The following is a 16,476-nucleotide window of genomic DNA, read 5'->3' as shown; positions in this document are numbered from 1 at the left end:
GTTCATGCATACATGTAAGAATGCATACATACCACCGCTAACCATACAATACATACATACATACATATGTACATAGACTGGACAAGAAGACTGAAATTTGTTTCAAGGCCAAATTCTGCAGATGAGCGACCAATATGCTTCGTATTTACTTGGCCCGTTACTTTAGGTTCGGGCATTGAAAATAAATACACGCATACAGCTTGACACGAAAGTTGTTTAAATTTGGTCTAGATTGTATCGATTCTTACAGAATATGACGAAATTCTTCATTAGCCACAGCTCTACTGTAAAAACGCAGAAAACAACGGTAAATGCGAATTTAGCAATAGGAAGAAATAAAGAATAGTATGTGTGCAAACACTTTTGTCCCACTTGAATTTGACTATGTTATCACTTGTTATTGTTTTTTATACCTGTCAATAGTTTTTAAAAATTTAATTTAACTATTTTTGTAAGACAATTTTAAAAAAACATACTACAATTAAAAGAATATTAAAATCTCACACTTAGCATTTATCTTAAAATGTTAAAAAAGAAAAACAAAAACTGTTTCCCATGTGAAAACACTTTTTTGTCAAACCGTATACAACTATTTAACGGTAGTGTGTTTTAACAATCCATGTACATACATCCAAAAACACATACATACATACATTATCTTATTGTAACACCTAGCCAAGCAAAATTATCGGCTTTTTATATACATATGTACATATACATATGCATGTATGTATATTTAAATTACATATATGTACATATGTACATTTTAAATAGAATTAACTAAACATTAAACCAAAGGGATGTCAAGAGTTGTATTTATGTATGTACATACATACAAATGTATGCACATTAACACTGCCTTGCTTTTAGTTCCTGATTTGAATTGGTATTTGATGATTTTTGCCATTCCATTTTCTTCGAATTCCAGTGTAACTGCTAATGTATTAAAAATGTATATAAATAAGCAAACATACATACACGTAACTTACACATCTATGTATCTGTGTGTGTATATACATACATATGTTAAGAATGTGTACATACATTTGTACCACCGCTAGAATTAAATTGGTCTCAAGGCCAAAAATCTGCAGATGAGCCACCATTATATGCTTCGTATTTACTCGGCTACCTTATTTCAGGTTCGGGCAATGAATATGTGTTGTTTGTCATGGTTAGTCATACCGCCATTAAATGATAGTGTCTTTTAACAGTGCATGTACAGAATACATACGTATGTATGTGTGGACTTAGCTGCGTGAATTATTTACACTTCAAAATATATCTTATTGTAACTGGCAGCCATGCAATATTATTGTATAAAGTTGTTATTTCAAATTATTTCAAAGCAATTTCAACTCAACTTAGTCTGTAGAATTCTATTATAAATTTTATTAGGAGTACATAGAAATTTGGATCCTAGAATTTTCGAACACATTGAATACGCTTTCAGCTTTAAAATTAGATTTAATGTAGATGATTGATAGACCGGCATCGATGTATGATGACAAGTTACTTCTAAGTGTCTTAAGAAATTTATTATTTTTATATATTTTTGTATTATTGTATTATGTTCAAAGAAGCCTAAATTAATTCAGCTAAAAGGTAACACGACATTACTTACTAATTTTGATACAAAAATTTGACAGCTCCAAAATTAAAGAACTTTAAAGGAAAATAACGTATTTTTCAAATATTCCTAAATTTTTCAGTATTTTTAAGATATATTCTGCTATTCGGGGCGGAGACAAATCCAACAAATCAAAAACCATGAAAATTGGTCCAGCAGATCTCGAGCTATAAGTGGAGGAGCACTTTTACACAACTCTCTTTTATATATATAGAATAAATATGTATACTCGTTCACTGAGTGAAACGGGTATAGTGAAATAAAAGCTCATATATTTAAGAATTGGTTAATCCTCTATAGGTAGCTGAAAATAATATTTTGTAAAAAATTGAGAATTACTAAATAACTTTCGATAGCGCTACTAGCATTGAACAGTCGGAGGTACAATTTTAAAGTTATAAGTTTTGATCTTTGCGGTAAATCCGGAACACTTCATATAATTTACAGTAAAACACTTAGCATTTGGAAAGTGAACGGGTATTGAGCCGCCGGTAGATCCTGACAGCAACGTTATTAAGTTGTCTTGAAATATGTTAATTTAAGTAGGGAATTCATTAGATAATAGATTTTAGAGATTTATGTGAACTCACGCTTATAGTGATGTCGAGGTTATAAACGCAGTATATATGTACTTGTTATACCCTGAACCCATTTTCAATGGGAAATCAGGGTATAATGGTTTTGTTGAAATGTATGTAACAGGCAGAAGGAGGCGTGGCAGACCCCATAAAGTATATATATTCTTGATCAGGGCGACGAGCTGAGTTGATTTGGCCCTGTCCGTCTGTCTGTCCGTATGTATGAACGCGTCGATTTCAGAAGATATAAGAGCTAGAGACTTCAAATAATTATTTTTTTTAATGTCCGTAATTACAGCGCGCATATCAAGTTTATCATTAAAAATCGATAACTCATCCCGATCTTTTTTTATCGATAAAAAACCTTATCGAAAACCAGTTATAAAATTATATCTCCTACACCTTTACTGCTAGACTCTCCAAATTTTTTATGTATACTAATATGCAATTTATGCAATTTCGGTTTTTGTTAAAATTTACCCCCCACCCCCATATCCACCCCCCCACCCTCACTTTTGTATTTCAAATACTAGAGACTTGTGCTTTGGCAAATACATGCATATCCATGTTGCAATCATAATCTGAAAGTTTCATGAAGATCTATGTCCAAAAAGTTATTAAACAATTAAGTTTTCATAGTAAGCCAACACTGCAGCCCATGCGTGTTTATGCGTGGGTGCTTGTGTGTGTATGTGTTTGTGTATGTGTTTGTGTATGTGTATGTGTTTGTGTATGTGTGTGTGTGTATGCGTTTGTGTGTATGCGTTTGTGTGTGTATGCGTGTGTGTGTATGTGTGTGTGTATGTGTGTGTGTATGCGTGTGTGTGTATGTATGCCTGTGTGTGCGTGCGTGCGTGTGTGTGTGCGTATTTCTGGTGTAAGCTGAAAGACGCGAAAAATGATTGAAATAGCTATTGCTCCAAGGGTTCAGGGGATCTCGTAGTCGAGCAGTCTCGACTATAGCTTTCTTACTTGTTGATTAGCTGGCAAATATGCTAATTACATGGATGATATCGTACAATATATTTATGTAAATAGAATTAACTAAACATTAAATCAAAGGGATGTCAAGAGTTGTATGTATGTATGTACATACATACAAATGTATGCACATTAACACTGCCTTGCTTTTAGTTCCTGATTTGAATTGGTCTTTGATGATTTTTGCCATTCCATTTTCTTCGAATTCCAATGTAACTGCTAATGTATTAAAAAAGTATATAAATAAGCAAACATACATACACGTAACTTACACATCTATGTATCTGTGTGTGTACATACATACATATGTTAAGAATGTGTACATACATTTGTACCACCGCTAGAATTAAATTGGTCTCAAGGCCAAAAATCTGCAGATGAGCCACCATTATATGCTTCGTATTTACTCGGCTACCTTATTTCAGGTTCGGGCAGTGAATATGTGTTGTTAGTCATGGTTAGTCATACCGCCATTAAATGATAGTGTCTTTTAACAGTGCATGTACAGAATACATACGTATGTATGTATGGACTTAGCTGCGTGAATTATTTACACTTCAAAATATATCTTATTGTAACTGGCAGCCATGAAATATTATTGTATAAAGTTGTTATTTCAAATTATTTCAGCAGCAATTTCAACTCAATTTAGTCTGTAGCATTCTATTATAAATTTTATTAGGAGTACATAGAAATTTGGATCCTAGAATTAAATAATACAACAAATTTTACTTGGTTTTCGAACACATTGAATATGCTTTCAGCTTTAAAATTAGATTTAATGTAGTTGATTGATAGACCGGCATCGATGTATGATGACAAGTTACTTCTAAGTGTCTTAAGAAATTTATAATGACCCATTAAATGTTCAGTCTTTTTGTATAGCAAGATGAACAATAAGTGAATCTGGAAGAAAAAAAGTGATAAAAGTGTTCGTTTGAAAATAGTAGCTGAGGAAGATTAAAGGCGATAGTTATGACAAGTATCCCTAGTCTTACCTTAACAGTTGCTTAATGCAGGTATTTTGTTTCTTTCTGTTTGAAATTTGTTGTGATTGGATTTGCAGTACTAGTAGGTATCCAGTTATCTTATGCTTCTAACACTTCTTCGGGCTCAGACATCGCGTTTTTAACGGTGTTCTCTTTAACAGGGCTAACGTTCAAGTCCTATATTTTAGAGTTTCGATTAGTATACGTTGATAAAAATTGCATGATGAGAACAATGAATGGGAGAGACAGTTAGAAAGATAGAGAGCGCGCATAAAACGACAAAAACACCAAAACTCATTTATGAAAAAAAAAAAAAAATATATATATATATAAATGAAAGTTTGTCAAATTTTACCTTACACATATAGTCCGTTTATACGAAGTTCCTTATTACAATCAATAAAAGCGTTTCGTTCACATTACAATGATTTAGGTATAATATATGAAGTATTTGTATACTCGTTCACTGAGTGAAAGGGGTATAATGAAATAAAAGCTCATATATTTAAGAATTGGTTAATCCTCTATAGGTAGCTAAAAATAATATTTTGTAAAAAATTGAGAATTACTAAATAACTTTCGATAGCGCTACTAGCATTGAACAGTCGGAGATACAATTTTAAAGTTATAAGTTTTGATCTTTGCGGTAAATCCGGAACACTTCATATAATTTACAGTAAAACCCTTAGCATTTGAAAAGTGAACGGGTATTGAGCCGCCGGTAGATCCTGACAGCAACGTTATTAAGTAGTTGTCTTGAAATATGTTAATTTAAGTGGGGAATTCATTAGATAATAGATTTTAGAGATTTATGTGAACTCACGCTTATAGTGATGTCGAGGTTATAAACGCAGTATATATGTACTTGTTGATAAGCTGGCAAATATGCTAATTACATGGATGATATCGTACAATATATTTATGTATCTAAATCAAAACACCTCGCTGAGATTAATATAGAATGTGTAACAATACAATTTGCACATGATTTTTATTTATATTTTTACTGTATTTTTTTTTTTTTTTTTTTTTTTTTTTTTTTCTTTTAAATAATTCTGTTTTTAAAACTCTAATTCTAACAGCCAAGTCAACGATATATAAAATCTATCTTAATTTACTACGAAAAGTAAATTGAAACTTTAACAATAAAATCAATTTAACTAAATACTCTATACTTGTTGTTTTTGTTTATATTAAATATATTTTAAAATCCCTATTTAATACAACATTAAAATTTTCGTTTTTAATTCTTGTTTCAAACACGAAATCTTAACTTACAAGGAACTAACTTGAACTAGAGTTTGTATTGTGTGTGTAATTTATTATTTTTAGCTACATCTATCATAGAACAATGCGAAATTGGTATTTTTTCACACAACTTAGTCCCTCAAAAACACATGCTGTTTGTATAGCTCTCAAAATAAAATCCATATATAAATGGGTTAGGACGCTCAAACTGAAAATTTGTCTTTGCTTTCTGGATCGTATATTAAAAAGAATTATTGTATATAAATATAAAATATATATAGAGAATGTACACAATATTCACATCAACAGTAACCAAATATAAACTTATTATTAGTTTGTCGATAGCTAGAATATATACTGATAAGATAATACAATATAATATAATATTGGTTGTACTTCAGTTCCACTTCTACTAGGTGACAATAAGAAGTTTTTCGTATTCATTTATCTAAAAAGGAGAAACATCTAAATATTAAATTACAATTGTGTTTTTATATTTTTTTTGACAAATTCAAGACAAATTCAATTGACTTGTGGTGGTTATTTCTCTTTAGTGTATAAATGAAGAAAAAATAAATAAATAAATATGAAGTGTTAGGAAACGAATACAAATCATTGGAATTTAATGTAATCAAAAAGGAAATAGGTACGTTAAACTTGAGTTCGAGAGTGGTCTGATATGACTAGGTAAGAGGTGTATATAAACACTGAAGGTATGACTCTCAAGTGCTTATATACATACATATATTCCAAAAAGCCAAGTAGCATCCGTTAAAATTTCGATGCATTTGTTGGATATATATTTTCGTGCAATAATAAATATTGTTTGAGGATCTTCTTTACTTCATCCAAAATTATAATTGTTCTTTACTTTATTTCACTTTGAATGAAAAAAAAAAAAATGTATTGCTTTGAGAAAAATGCATCTACTTGGTAGTGGAACATATGGTTGATAGTATAATTAATGTTAGGTAGATCATATAATAATCATACTTTATATATATTGTAGATTAGGTTGGGGAGGAGTTTTCAGATTCTGACTCATTTCACTTTATTTCAATGACATCAAATTCTTTTTCGACGAATTAAAAAAACAGAAACAGAAACAAACATAAAATTGATTTGAATGGGAACTAACCAAAACTGGGATTAAATAAATGGAAATACTAATATGGCATAGTTGAACGTAATAAGAGTTGTCTAGTAATGTTCTACTTATTATCTACGAGGGTCTGGTGCAACATCTCCTCAACAAATTAAATAAAATCACAGGTTTGCTTCTTAAATAACAATTTTGATCAATAATTATGTATATATATGTATATATCGACCCTGTATGTAATCTGAATTTGGAACAGTCGTATGCACAATACCTGCGCGTATAATAAACATTAACATTTACCTAAATTGCTAAAAATTATATATATATATATATATATATATATAATATATATGTTTTTTGATACACGCTCACTTTCAATGTAAAACGAAAAATATATCTCAAGTATTACAGATATAACTGACTTAATACTATTGTACAATAGTTTGTATATATACACACATACATATATACATATACACGTGCAGATCGAGTCGAAAGAAAAAGAAAAAAAAAAACGATTTCTATTTAATTACTAAAAGACCAATATCAAATGCCGATTGCAGCGTTTTATCACTTTAAAATCCATCTCATTAATTTGATGAAGTAGTCCTGCAATTTTACAATTACAAAACATTGATAGAAAGTTGAATCAAGGTAAATTTAGTTCGTAACGAATTGTGTGAAAAGCATTATGTCGATGATAACCACAAATGTTGTAAATAATAAAGATTAATGGATCAATTCGATTTCCAGTACGAATTGTTTCAAAAATCTAATTATGTCGAGTTTAGAGAGGCAAAAATATGATTACTTAATAAGGCTGCAAATCTAACAAAAAACTAAAAACATATAAATATTTTGAATGTCAATTTATTCTCATGACCCCATAAGTTGGATATGATCATCTAGAAACGATCGGCAAATTATGTTTTTGAAAATTCAAAGTTTATGAATGCTAAAAAAACTTTTGTCAAAATGAAGATTATAATTAAGCATTATATTTTTGCTACGATAAATTCTAGCTCTAGCTATATAAAGGAGTAACAAATCATTAGTGGGATAAACAAATGTGAATTTAATTATTTGCAGCCTTGTGATAAGTACAAAGTAAAAAAATTGGTTCATTAGTGCGTTGTAGTATATTTGTATGTGATTTAGTTTATAAAAGTGGTAGATCTAAGATATTTCAGGTGTAATTGTTGAGTATAGTGTGTGTGTCAAAAACTATTTTCTAAAAACCACAACTAAGAATGTGAAAAAGTTTTCGAATATAATATTTATATGAAATATTTTATACCGATTCCGACCTGGAAAATAGTGTCCTTCAAGTCCTAAACTTGTCTTTATGATTACAAAGCCATTTCAATGTAGTTTTATTAGTTTCTTTCTCAAAACAATTTAAAATACTTACTAGCTAACTAACATGGATATACATTTAATTTTTAGTATGCAATATGTTTATATTTATTTCATACCAACGCGGACCTATCTCTACTTAAATAAATAGAAAACACATCCAAATCATTTATAGCTAGAATATATTAGATATTAAGATCCAATTGATTACTCGTGTTTCCTTTTTTTAATACTTCGGGAACAACTGCAACTGAATTACATTTCTTACATTAATTTTTACTTTTCACCTATACACCAAATTAACAAAAGCCAAATAAGTAAGAGCGATCTAGTCGGGAGAGCACGACTAGTAGATACCGTGAACCCAGCGAAAAACTGTTGACCGAAATACAATTTTTATTTGTAGTTTTCAATATAATAGCACCTATGCGATCGAGCAATCAGACATGGCTGTGAGATTACAATTGATTTTGGTCAGGGCAACGCATTCTTATGAATACCATTTTCAGCGAAGTGGGTTTAGGGTATACAAAGAAAATGAAATATTTACGTTTTTATTTCGCCAAGCTCTATCTTCAATTAACAAACGGTTTACTTTTTAATATTTATAGAGCAGTTATAAGAACTATCTTTTCTTTATCTGAAAACAAACTATAAAGTCGATAATCCAGTAATCGTAAACCTAATTTAGTTTTTAATATAATAATAATACTTAAGCACACAATATACGACTTATGAGTATAAACGTTTAATATATTGTCAGTATATTATCGGTTAAATGCCTCTACACATACAATATAGTTTCAATATTATAGAGAACGATTCGATTCTACCTAAAATTGTTATACATTTTTGGATTTGCAACTTGTAGAGAGAGAGTATCTATGATGGGGTCAACAGATAGAACTTACGACAATAAAGAGCACGACAGCGCCAATAAAATGATTGAATAGCTCGCCAACAGCCCTCAAAATTCAATAGAATCAAGAATCAAGTCAAATATTTTTTGTAATTAAATAGTTTTCAACGTTCGTACTTTAAACATTGTTTTTATATTCATCTTGAATATAATATGTTATATATAGGTGATGTATATGTATATGTATTTTGTATAAATCTTAAGCAAGCCTCTTTCAGTTGGTTTTCGTATGTGTCGGTTGTAAATGAAGTGTGGGTGGCTTCAAGTGGTGTGGCCCATAAAAGGAGTATAGCTGCTGTAAGTCAGCTTGAAACTTACCTTTTTGGCAGGAGGAGCTGGAACTTCCAAGTGATATTTACTTTGACAATAGTCGCGCAGTAAGGCAATGCCTTCCGTACGATTATTAGCATAACGTGACTCCCAAGCATCCAATAGACGATTATAATAGCGTGGAGTGTCATTGTATTTAAGATATTTATAGGTTTGATCTGTAGGAAAGATGCGTTCGAGTGGTGTGCATCGTGCCAATTCGTCCTCCGCTATAATTAGGCAGCGTACGTCATCGGGAGTCAACTTTTCGAGAATCGCATCGATGTACTTAAAACACACAAAAATATATTTACAAAAAACGGATAGATCATTAAAATTTTTCGTGGTATACCTCTTCGCGATGCTCCATGCTTTTCCGTGTAAAAGTGTTGTGCTTGTTTTTCTCTTCACGCGACAGATAGTTAATGTACATACGTTTATCGTAGCACATTTGTGTGCCAGCTGGGAAACTAAATTCAGCGGCTAATTCCCTTTGCTTTTCCTGGCTCAGTTTTGGTGGTATCTGCGTGTATATAGAGTATGTGATTTATATATTTATATATGGTCTATGATATTTGGTTTGCCAGCTTACATTGTAGAGGGCAGTGTTGAGTACGCCTTGGACTAGTGGCGCCTTAACGTGGGCATCCAGAGGTAATTCGGAATGTAAACTAGGTGAGATATTCACCTCAAGTAGCCAAGGTACCAGATCCGAATCTAATATTACATCAAAGCCAAACAGTTCGAAGCAACTGTATTTGGACTCAACATTTGCTCTTATCATGCTGTTAATGCCATTCTCTCCAGCTAGAATGGTGCGCAGCACCAGACTCCTCAAGGCTTCCCAGAGGCCATCGGTGCAAACACCACGATTAGCCAAATATGTCCACAACGACTTAATGGTCCACTTGTGGCCATGACATGCATTCACATCCTCATTCTTGGAGTAATTCGACGAAAATTTGTTGATGCTATAATTGGTTAAATGCATGCAGCGATCATTTAACGTATCCGCCTTGGCGCTATATTTAACTGTGAATCGGACGGCATTAAATATGATATATAGGAATAAATTGAAAGCATCTTACCAGAAGCAAAACGTGCCAGACCATTGTGATACATAAAGACTCTCAGCGGATTGACAGAGGTTACGAGAACGTAAAGGCGCAAGTCGAATTTGCTGCCGTTAATAAGTAGGGGACGTTCGATGTATCTAGTGATAAAATAAATTATTGAATATTTACAGAGCCATAGGTATTAAATCTGTTGTTCACCCACTTCTGCACAATGAGAGGTCGTCGCTTGGGTATTTGACCCCAACGATACACCACACGAATGCCGGCACCACGTGCACTTGCCGGTGGCTTTATAATCCACTTTGTGTTACGTTGGGCATATTTTGGCCAACGCTTACGCAGCGCGCAAAGATCGTTGGGTATGACATAGGTGCGTGGCATAAAGCCAAACTCCCTGTTGCTATGTTTCCTCATCTGCCTCTGCAAGTTCTTCCAGCAGGAGTCCTTACGTCCAATACGAAACGAGCCAGGCAAGTGATTTATTTTCTGATACGAGCGAATCGTTTTAAAGCAGGGCGACTTCAAGTGCTTGCCCCACACACCCATCCAGTCGTTCGTTTCTGTGATGGATAGAAATGTTCAACTCAAACTTAATAATTTCAATTCACAGCTTCAGTTATTTACTTTTCAGCATGCGCATGCCACTGTTTGCCAAGATGAGCCGAACGACTTTTGGCATTATGCTTGTCACCCGCCATTTCAAGATCCTGTGCAGCTCTGGCGGGACGTTGGGTCCTTTTTTGGTGTTCGACGAAAATGATAGATAGGGCGGCACATATGGAAAGAGACTGGAGACTAAGACGGACTCTGGATTGCAAAGGTCATCGTCGGATGACCGAGAAAAAACCAGAGTCGAAGAGTCTTTGGGTGAGGATAATAGGCGATCGCTCGAGTGCGTCAGTTTATACGCATGCGCCCTATAACCATCTTCCGTATCAGAGCTTATGCTCACTGTGTCGCTATCATCGAAATTCGAGACTGAAATCGAGTTTAAGGACAATTATATCGAATTCGCAGGTGAATAGCTAATGCAACTTACTGTTATCTAAATCATCATCGTTATCGAAATCAGCATCGCGAAAGTCGCGGTTCTTCTCCTCTGGCTCCTCCAGTACATAGTTCGTGACATGATCGGCGCCTGCAGTTTGACCTTTGGGTTGAGGGTTGGGTTGAGGCTTTACGTTTTGGCTGCGTAAATTAGACGACGGATGATGCTTACGTGCCGAGCGTGGGCTTTGACTATTGTACAAGAGGACGCGATGGACAGTGGGCAGCACCTTCTTAGCAGCTGCTTGTCCGCCTCGACCTCTCTTGGGCGTCAGCGGCAGACGGGGCAACGGCAGCGGCTCATTGGCTTTGAGTGTTTTCTTTGCTAAATTGCTTTTAATTGTCACGGACTCACCCGTATTACTTATTTCGTGTATATCGCCCAGTTTGACGCATCGGCGCGGAGTTGGTATAGTTTCATTGATATACTGTTCATCGCAGAGAGGCGTTGGCTCGTAGATATCTTTAGCATTAACTATTTTAATTGCAGATTTCTCCATTCCATCGATGGGGAAGTCTATCCAATCACTATCATTATAGCCAAATGGCAGCTCATTGTTCTCCTTCAGTAAATAACTATCGTATTCTATATTTTGATTATTATCATTGTGGGCTCCGGACCTTCTCGACGAGCGTTTACCCGTTGTCTCCTGTACTAAGCTCATTGGTGTTTGATACGAACGTATCGTATTTGTTTTTGATTTGTGCAACTTCTCTGGGCCACGATTGTAAAAATACGAAAAATAATGCTCGTAGTGCTGATCTGCTGACTGAAAGCGTTGACGATCAGGGCTAACAAGAAAAAAAAGATTCATTATTTTAAGTAAAGATTACTGTAAATGCAACAAATAAAATGCAATTGAAAAGGTTGGCGGTATGCGTGTGTGTGTAAAAATCATAAATTACAGCTAATATACTAATAATAATGACTACAATGTGTGTCTACAATTAAAAAGTAAATAAATAAATATATAAGGATATACAAGCATTGGGTTTTAGGATTGCCTTTGCAGAATTACATCATATTATCCCAGTTTAGGTCTGCGGCCGCAGATCTATGGCTGTGGGAGTACGTCGAATCGTCATCCAAATATTCGCAGGTACTTCGGGACGTTAGCTGCCTCTTGAGTTGATCCTTTTCAAGGGATGCCTGTGTATAGCGTGCCAATTCGTGATTGTTGGGCGCGCTATTACTGTGCCCATATCCATGTCGCGCCTTTTGCTGGACGGGTGCCTTATAATACTCTGCGGGCTGTTGACGTAGTGGCTGGTAGGCGTGGCTATTGTTGTTGGCCGCCGACGTCGTCGTCGTCTTGCGCGGTGCAAACGAATTGGGGTATGCATTGGAATACGGTCCTTGTTCCGATACAGGTACTGCATAGTAGGATTTATTTATTTGTCTTGACACTTTCGTAGTTTTCGCTGGACTACGGTTGGATGCACGGATGGGGCTCTTTAAATTCCAGATCGGACTACTGACACTCCCGTTCTTAAAGTATGTAAATGCATTGTCATTATTGCAATGTCTCAAATTGTGCTCATTGTTGATAATTCCGTTGCTATTGTTGTTGTTGTGATTGCGGTTGTTGCTGCTATTAATTCCGTTGTCATTCAAATATTGATTGGACTGGTGCATCTCGGGCGATTTTCCATAAACTTCTGAAGCGTTATACATGAACATACTATTTATGTCTTAATCAAGCTACAGCAAAACACGTATATGTATACAGACACGCACACACACACACACACACACACACACACAAGAACGCACCTGAATAAGGAGAGATGAGAGGCAGAGCCAAAGAGAAGAAAGAGAGGGCGAAATAGAGAGAAGTGCACAAAAGTTGTAATATCTGATTACAAGTAAATATTTATATATAAGCCACGCTATCATATATACGGTTCCATAAATAATTTAAATTATATATAAACACTTATATCATATTCCTCAATTCTAATTTGATGATATTAAGCTCAATCAGTAATCAAGAACTATTCTAAATAGAATTGAATCAGATATAGTATAGCGCTGTCATACAAAGAAATTAATTAAACTTATTTGAAAATAACTAAATATTGTCTACGAAAACTCTTCAAACCCTCCTCGTAATGCCAGAGTCTTCAGTTTTATGTATTGAAATTCGAAAATATACATATTGTAATTGGCTGCGAAAACCATCAAAATATGTGGAACAAAACTATTCTCCATTTTTTCAATTTATTTTATATATATGTATATATTTAAAAAAAATTTCCGTCAATTCAAGTATTTCAGTACTACAATTTAAATTAATTTTATAAACTCCCCTCGCACAGTTATGGTACAGCCTCAACTAATGTAAACGGAACAGATTTATTTATTATTACTCAACATAAACACACGGTGAAATGTAGAAGTCCGATTATACACAATATTTTAAAACTTAAACTTACCGCTTTCAAATTCTGATGACCTTCACGTCTTTTTTTATCGCTTTATGGTTTGTGCTACTTTTTGCAAGTAGGTATCAGCTGGTTGTATAGGGGGTTGTTGAATTTAGGTCACAAACATGTCCTCAGACAAGGTGTTGTAACTCCTTTGCACACTATTTTGCTGCGGGTCTCTTTTATAGGGGCAATCACTAAATTTCCAATAGCAAATAAATCGTTGGGACTTGGATGTTAAGTCTAAATCTCAACGTTGTACAAAAGGAATGCTTTTTAAGAATTTTTGTTTATTTTTTTTTTTAAGTTGTTGAATGCCGAACAAACGCACAATAACTGTTTTTAACCGCTGTTTAAAACTTTATTCCTTGTTGCCAAATCGAAGTAAATTTGTTAAATTTGTATACGTAGGTGTTTAACTATGTGTGTATTAAATGTGCCTTATAACTATGAAATATTGTATTTTAATTTTGATGTAAATATCAATTGTAGATAGAGCAAACAAAACAAAACACACTCAAAACCTGCTGCAACCTCAACACGTGTAGTTCAGTTGTGAACTATAAATGTGGTTCTTTGCTCCGAACAGTGTATAATTGCAAGAAAGAACAAGAATAGTTCACTGCTGTTAATTTAACATTTTATTAACAGCGAGCCCGTTTGATTTTCACCACATATGTATGTATGTAAAATGAATTTTTTATTTGATTATTATTGTTATTTTATAGATTGCTAATTTTTAATAATGAAAATTCAAATTTTCTTTTATGAAATAAGTTATATTAAGTCTAATTGCTGACAACTGTATTTGAATTGAAGAGCCTACATTATATTAAATTAATCATCCTTACACTATGCATATAATACATTTTAGTTGCTAGAAAAATGTGTTTTAATAAATTCGTTTCGATTGCGTTGCTCCTCGCTTATCGTAGCACCGTTGGCATAGCAAAAAATGTTAGGTTTGTATATGGGTAGAGAAATGTCAGAATCTAAAAAAACAAAATTATTTTTATATTATTACACAACTTAAACTGTGATTTAAGGGAAATACCTATGGAAGGATCATTCCACTCCATTGCCATATTATGAAGTAGTGCCAAAGCGGTTATTGTATGCTTTGCTGAGCCAAATGTCCCTAAGAGTTCTCTACTGAGAATTCCGAAGCGGCGTATCCAATAGTTTAGACACTTGACTGCCGGCGCATAGGTTACAGAATGGGCTTGATTATAGAGATCCTCGGATTTATTTTTAGGGTTTCGAACTGGTGTAAAGAGGAAGTGGGAGCAAGAGAGCGATTCATTGCCAAGCAGTATGCGACCACGGAACTCATTTTGTTCAAATCGTTCCTTGATCCGTGATAACGAAAACAATTCTGGCGCTGTGTTGTGACCTAGTTCCTCAGGGAGACGTATATCCAAATCCCTAATCTTATGCTCGGCATCTGCCACCAGCTGCAAATGAACAAGTTCCTCATTTGTAGCAGCTAGCTCGGTTCCACTATAGCCACCCCTATTTTCCAACTGTAACCGCACAGTGGTTTGCACTACTGCGCCAATTACTTGGGGCATATTGGAAAGGTATTGAAATGAACGCATCATTCGTTCCTTTTCGGACAGGGTTGCGGGCATCCGGATATAACGCGACGCTTTTGATGATAACACGGCAGCCACACGACGTGTTATCTTGGCCATTGTATGCAAGCTAACACCATGGGCCATAGCCGTAAGCTGTGGATGCTGGAATAGAGACGAATGTAGATATGTATTTATTTACATATGTATGTATGTATATATGCATGTACCTCAGTGCCGCCGAAAAATCGAATGGCCGACAAAATTTGCAAGTCTATTGGGACTTGATTTCTTTTCATTGGTTCATAATAGTCAACTTCTAAGTCATCTCGAACGATTTCTATAATCCGTCTCATATTTTCTTTTGTGTATCGGTATTTTTTTCTAAATTCTATTTCATTCATTTCTTCCATTGGGTTGAAACGCGGACGTCTGGGTTTTACTTTACATATTTGTCTTCTTTTATTTCTATTGATTCTACTGTGATCCAAATGTTTAAAGTACTCAAAATCCCTTAAATGCCTTACATCTTTGAGAAAACGTTGAAATATTTTAATATCATCCATTTTAGATGGATGTTAATTTGTTTGTTGATTTTGACTATTTCCTTCGGTTTGCGCTTTTTCTTAATTTGGAAGAAGAAGCAGAATTATGTTATGAGAATTATGAGTATCTGTAAACATAACATGTTGAAACCATGTTATTAACAGGAGCAAACCAATTCCCTAAACTAGGAAAAACTGTTATTGTTTCCGAAATTTATGCATTTAAATTTATTAAAAATAAATTTACATATCTATGCAACTACCATTAATTATTAATTTTAATGCAAAATAATTGATGGTATTATCATTGCTCACGATTGAGTGATAGTAGGTTATTCAAAGTGAACAGATGATTTGACAGCGTGACGTCATTTTCAGAAAACGCTGGGCGCGCGTTTGAATTTGTATGAGAATCAAGTAATTTTGGCATGAATGTGTAGGTAAATTGGCATAAATAAACAATGCCGATGACGAAAACCCAGTTAACTATGTTCATCAATCATTCCTGCTGGCATATTGGCCATTTTGGCCATATCATTGCTGCTTTCGAGAGGCCTCTCAGTTCAATTATATACTTAGTTTCTTTATTGTATGGTAATAAAATTAGTGAATGACCATTTTTAAGCTATTTACTATTGAAATTAGCTTATATATACTGAAAATGTGACGTCACAAGAGAGCTGTTAGTTAACATT

The 16,476-nt window shown here is 33.9% G+C and overlaps 2 protein-coding genes across 5 annotated transcripts; both read right to left on the bottom strand.

Moving 5' to 3' along the window:
* Nucleotides 1-3,836: 3,836 nt before the first annotated feature.
* LOC6577964 (tubulin polyglutamylase TTLL4) lies at nt 3,837-14,231 on the bottom strand. 4 transcript variants are annotated; one of them, XM_044009167.1, is made up of 12 exons: nt 13,672-14,230; nt 12,255-12,894; nt 11,408-12,027; nt 11,228-11,338; nt 10,813-11,166; nt 10,391-10,748; nt 10,201-10,325; nt 9,705-10,144; nt 9,465-9,635; nt 9,122-9,400; nt 4,188-4,355; nt 3,837-4,095 (listed from the first exon to the last, which is right to left on the bottom strand). In XM_044009167.1, exons 2-11 carry the CDS (start codon nt 12,869-12,871, stop codon nt 4,278-4,280), a joined length of 3,153 nt encoding a protein of 1,050 aa, XP_043865102.1. In that variant the 5' UTR covers nt 12,872-12,894; nt 13,672-14,230; the 3' UTR covers nt 3,837-4,095; nt 4,188-4,277. The 4 variants fall into 4 exon arrangements, with proteins under 4 accessions (XP_043865102.1, XP_015021409.1, XP_015021408.1 ...); XM_015165923.3 differs by having other exon boundaries at nt 11,228-12,027; XM_015165922.3 differs by lacking the exon at nt 12,255-12,894 and having other exon boundaries at nt 11,228-12,027; nt 13,672-14,229.
* Nucleotides 14,232-14,420: 189 nt separating this feature from the next.
* On the bottom strand, nt 14,421-15,885 carry LOC6577962 (putative nuclease HARBI1). Its single transcript, XM_002003857.4, has 3 exons — nt 15,467-15,885; nt 14,717-15,401; nt 14,421-14,654 (listed from the first exon to the last, which is right to left on the bottom strand). The coding sequence occupies exons 1-3, from the start codon at nt 15,800-15,802 to the stop codon at nt 14,533-14,535; spliced, it is 1,143 nt and encodes a 380-aa protein (XP_002003893.1). The 5' UTR covers nt 15,803-15,885; the 3' UTR covers nt 14,421-14,532.
* Nucleotides 15,886-16,476: the final 591 nt, after the last annotated feature.

The sequence above is a fragment of the Drosophila mojavensis genome, unplaced genomic scaffold (assembly GCF_018153725.1).
Source record: "Drosophila mojavensis isolate 15081-1352.22 unplaced genomic scaffold, ASM1815372v1 contig_49, whole genome shotgun sequence".
Lineage (NCBI taxonomy): Eukaryota > Metazoa > Arthropoda > Insecta > Diptera > Drosophilidae > Drosophila > Drosophila mojavensis.
The sequence above is the reverse complement of the archived record's forward strand: the minus strand, read 5'-3'. Positions and strand labels throughout refer to the sequence as shown.

Excerpts from the sequence above, each read along its gene's own strand:
- LOC6577964 (XM_015165923.3), bottom strand. The coding sequence starts at position 12,871 with ATGCACCAGTCCAATCAATATTTGAATGACAACGGAATTAATAGCAGC. Across the intron at positions 12,028-12,254 it reads CTAAACTGGGATAATATGAT|CCCTGATCGTCAACGCTTTC; the intron begins GTAATTCTGCAA and ends TTTTCTTGTTAG. Across the intron at positions 10,145-10,200 it reads TCTGGCACGTTTTGCTTCTG|TTAAATATAGCGCCAAGGCG; the intron begins GTAAGATGCTTT and ends TCCGATTCACAG.
- LOC6577962 (XM_002003857.4), bottom strand. The coding sequence starts at position 15,802 with ATGGATGATATTAAAATATTTCAACGTTTTCTCAAAGATGTAAGGCAT. Across the intron at positions 15,402-15,466 it reads GATTTTTCGGCGGCACTGAG|CATCCACAGCTTACGGCTAT; the intron begins GTACATGCATAT and ends TCTCTATTCCAG. Across the intron at positions 14,655-14,716 it reads GTGGAATGATCCTTCCATAG|ATTCTGACATTTCTCTACCC; the intron begins GTATTTCCCTTA and ends TTGTTTTTTTAG.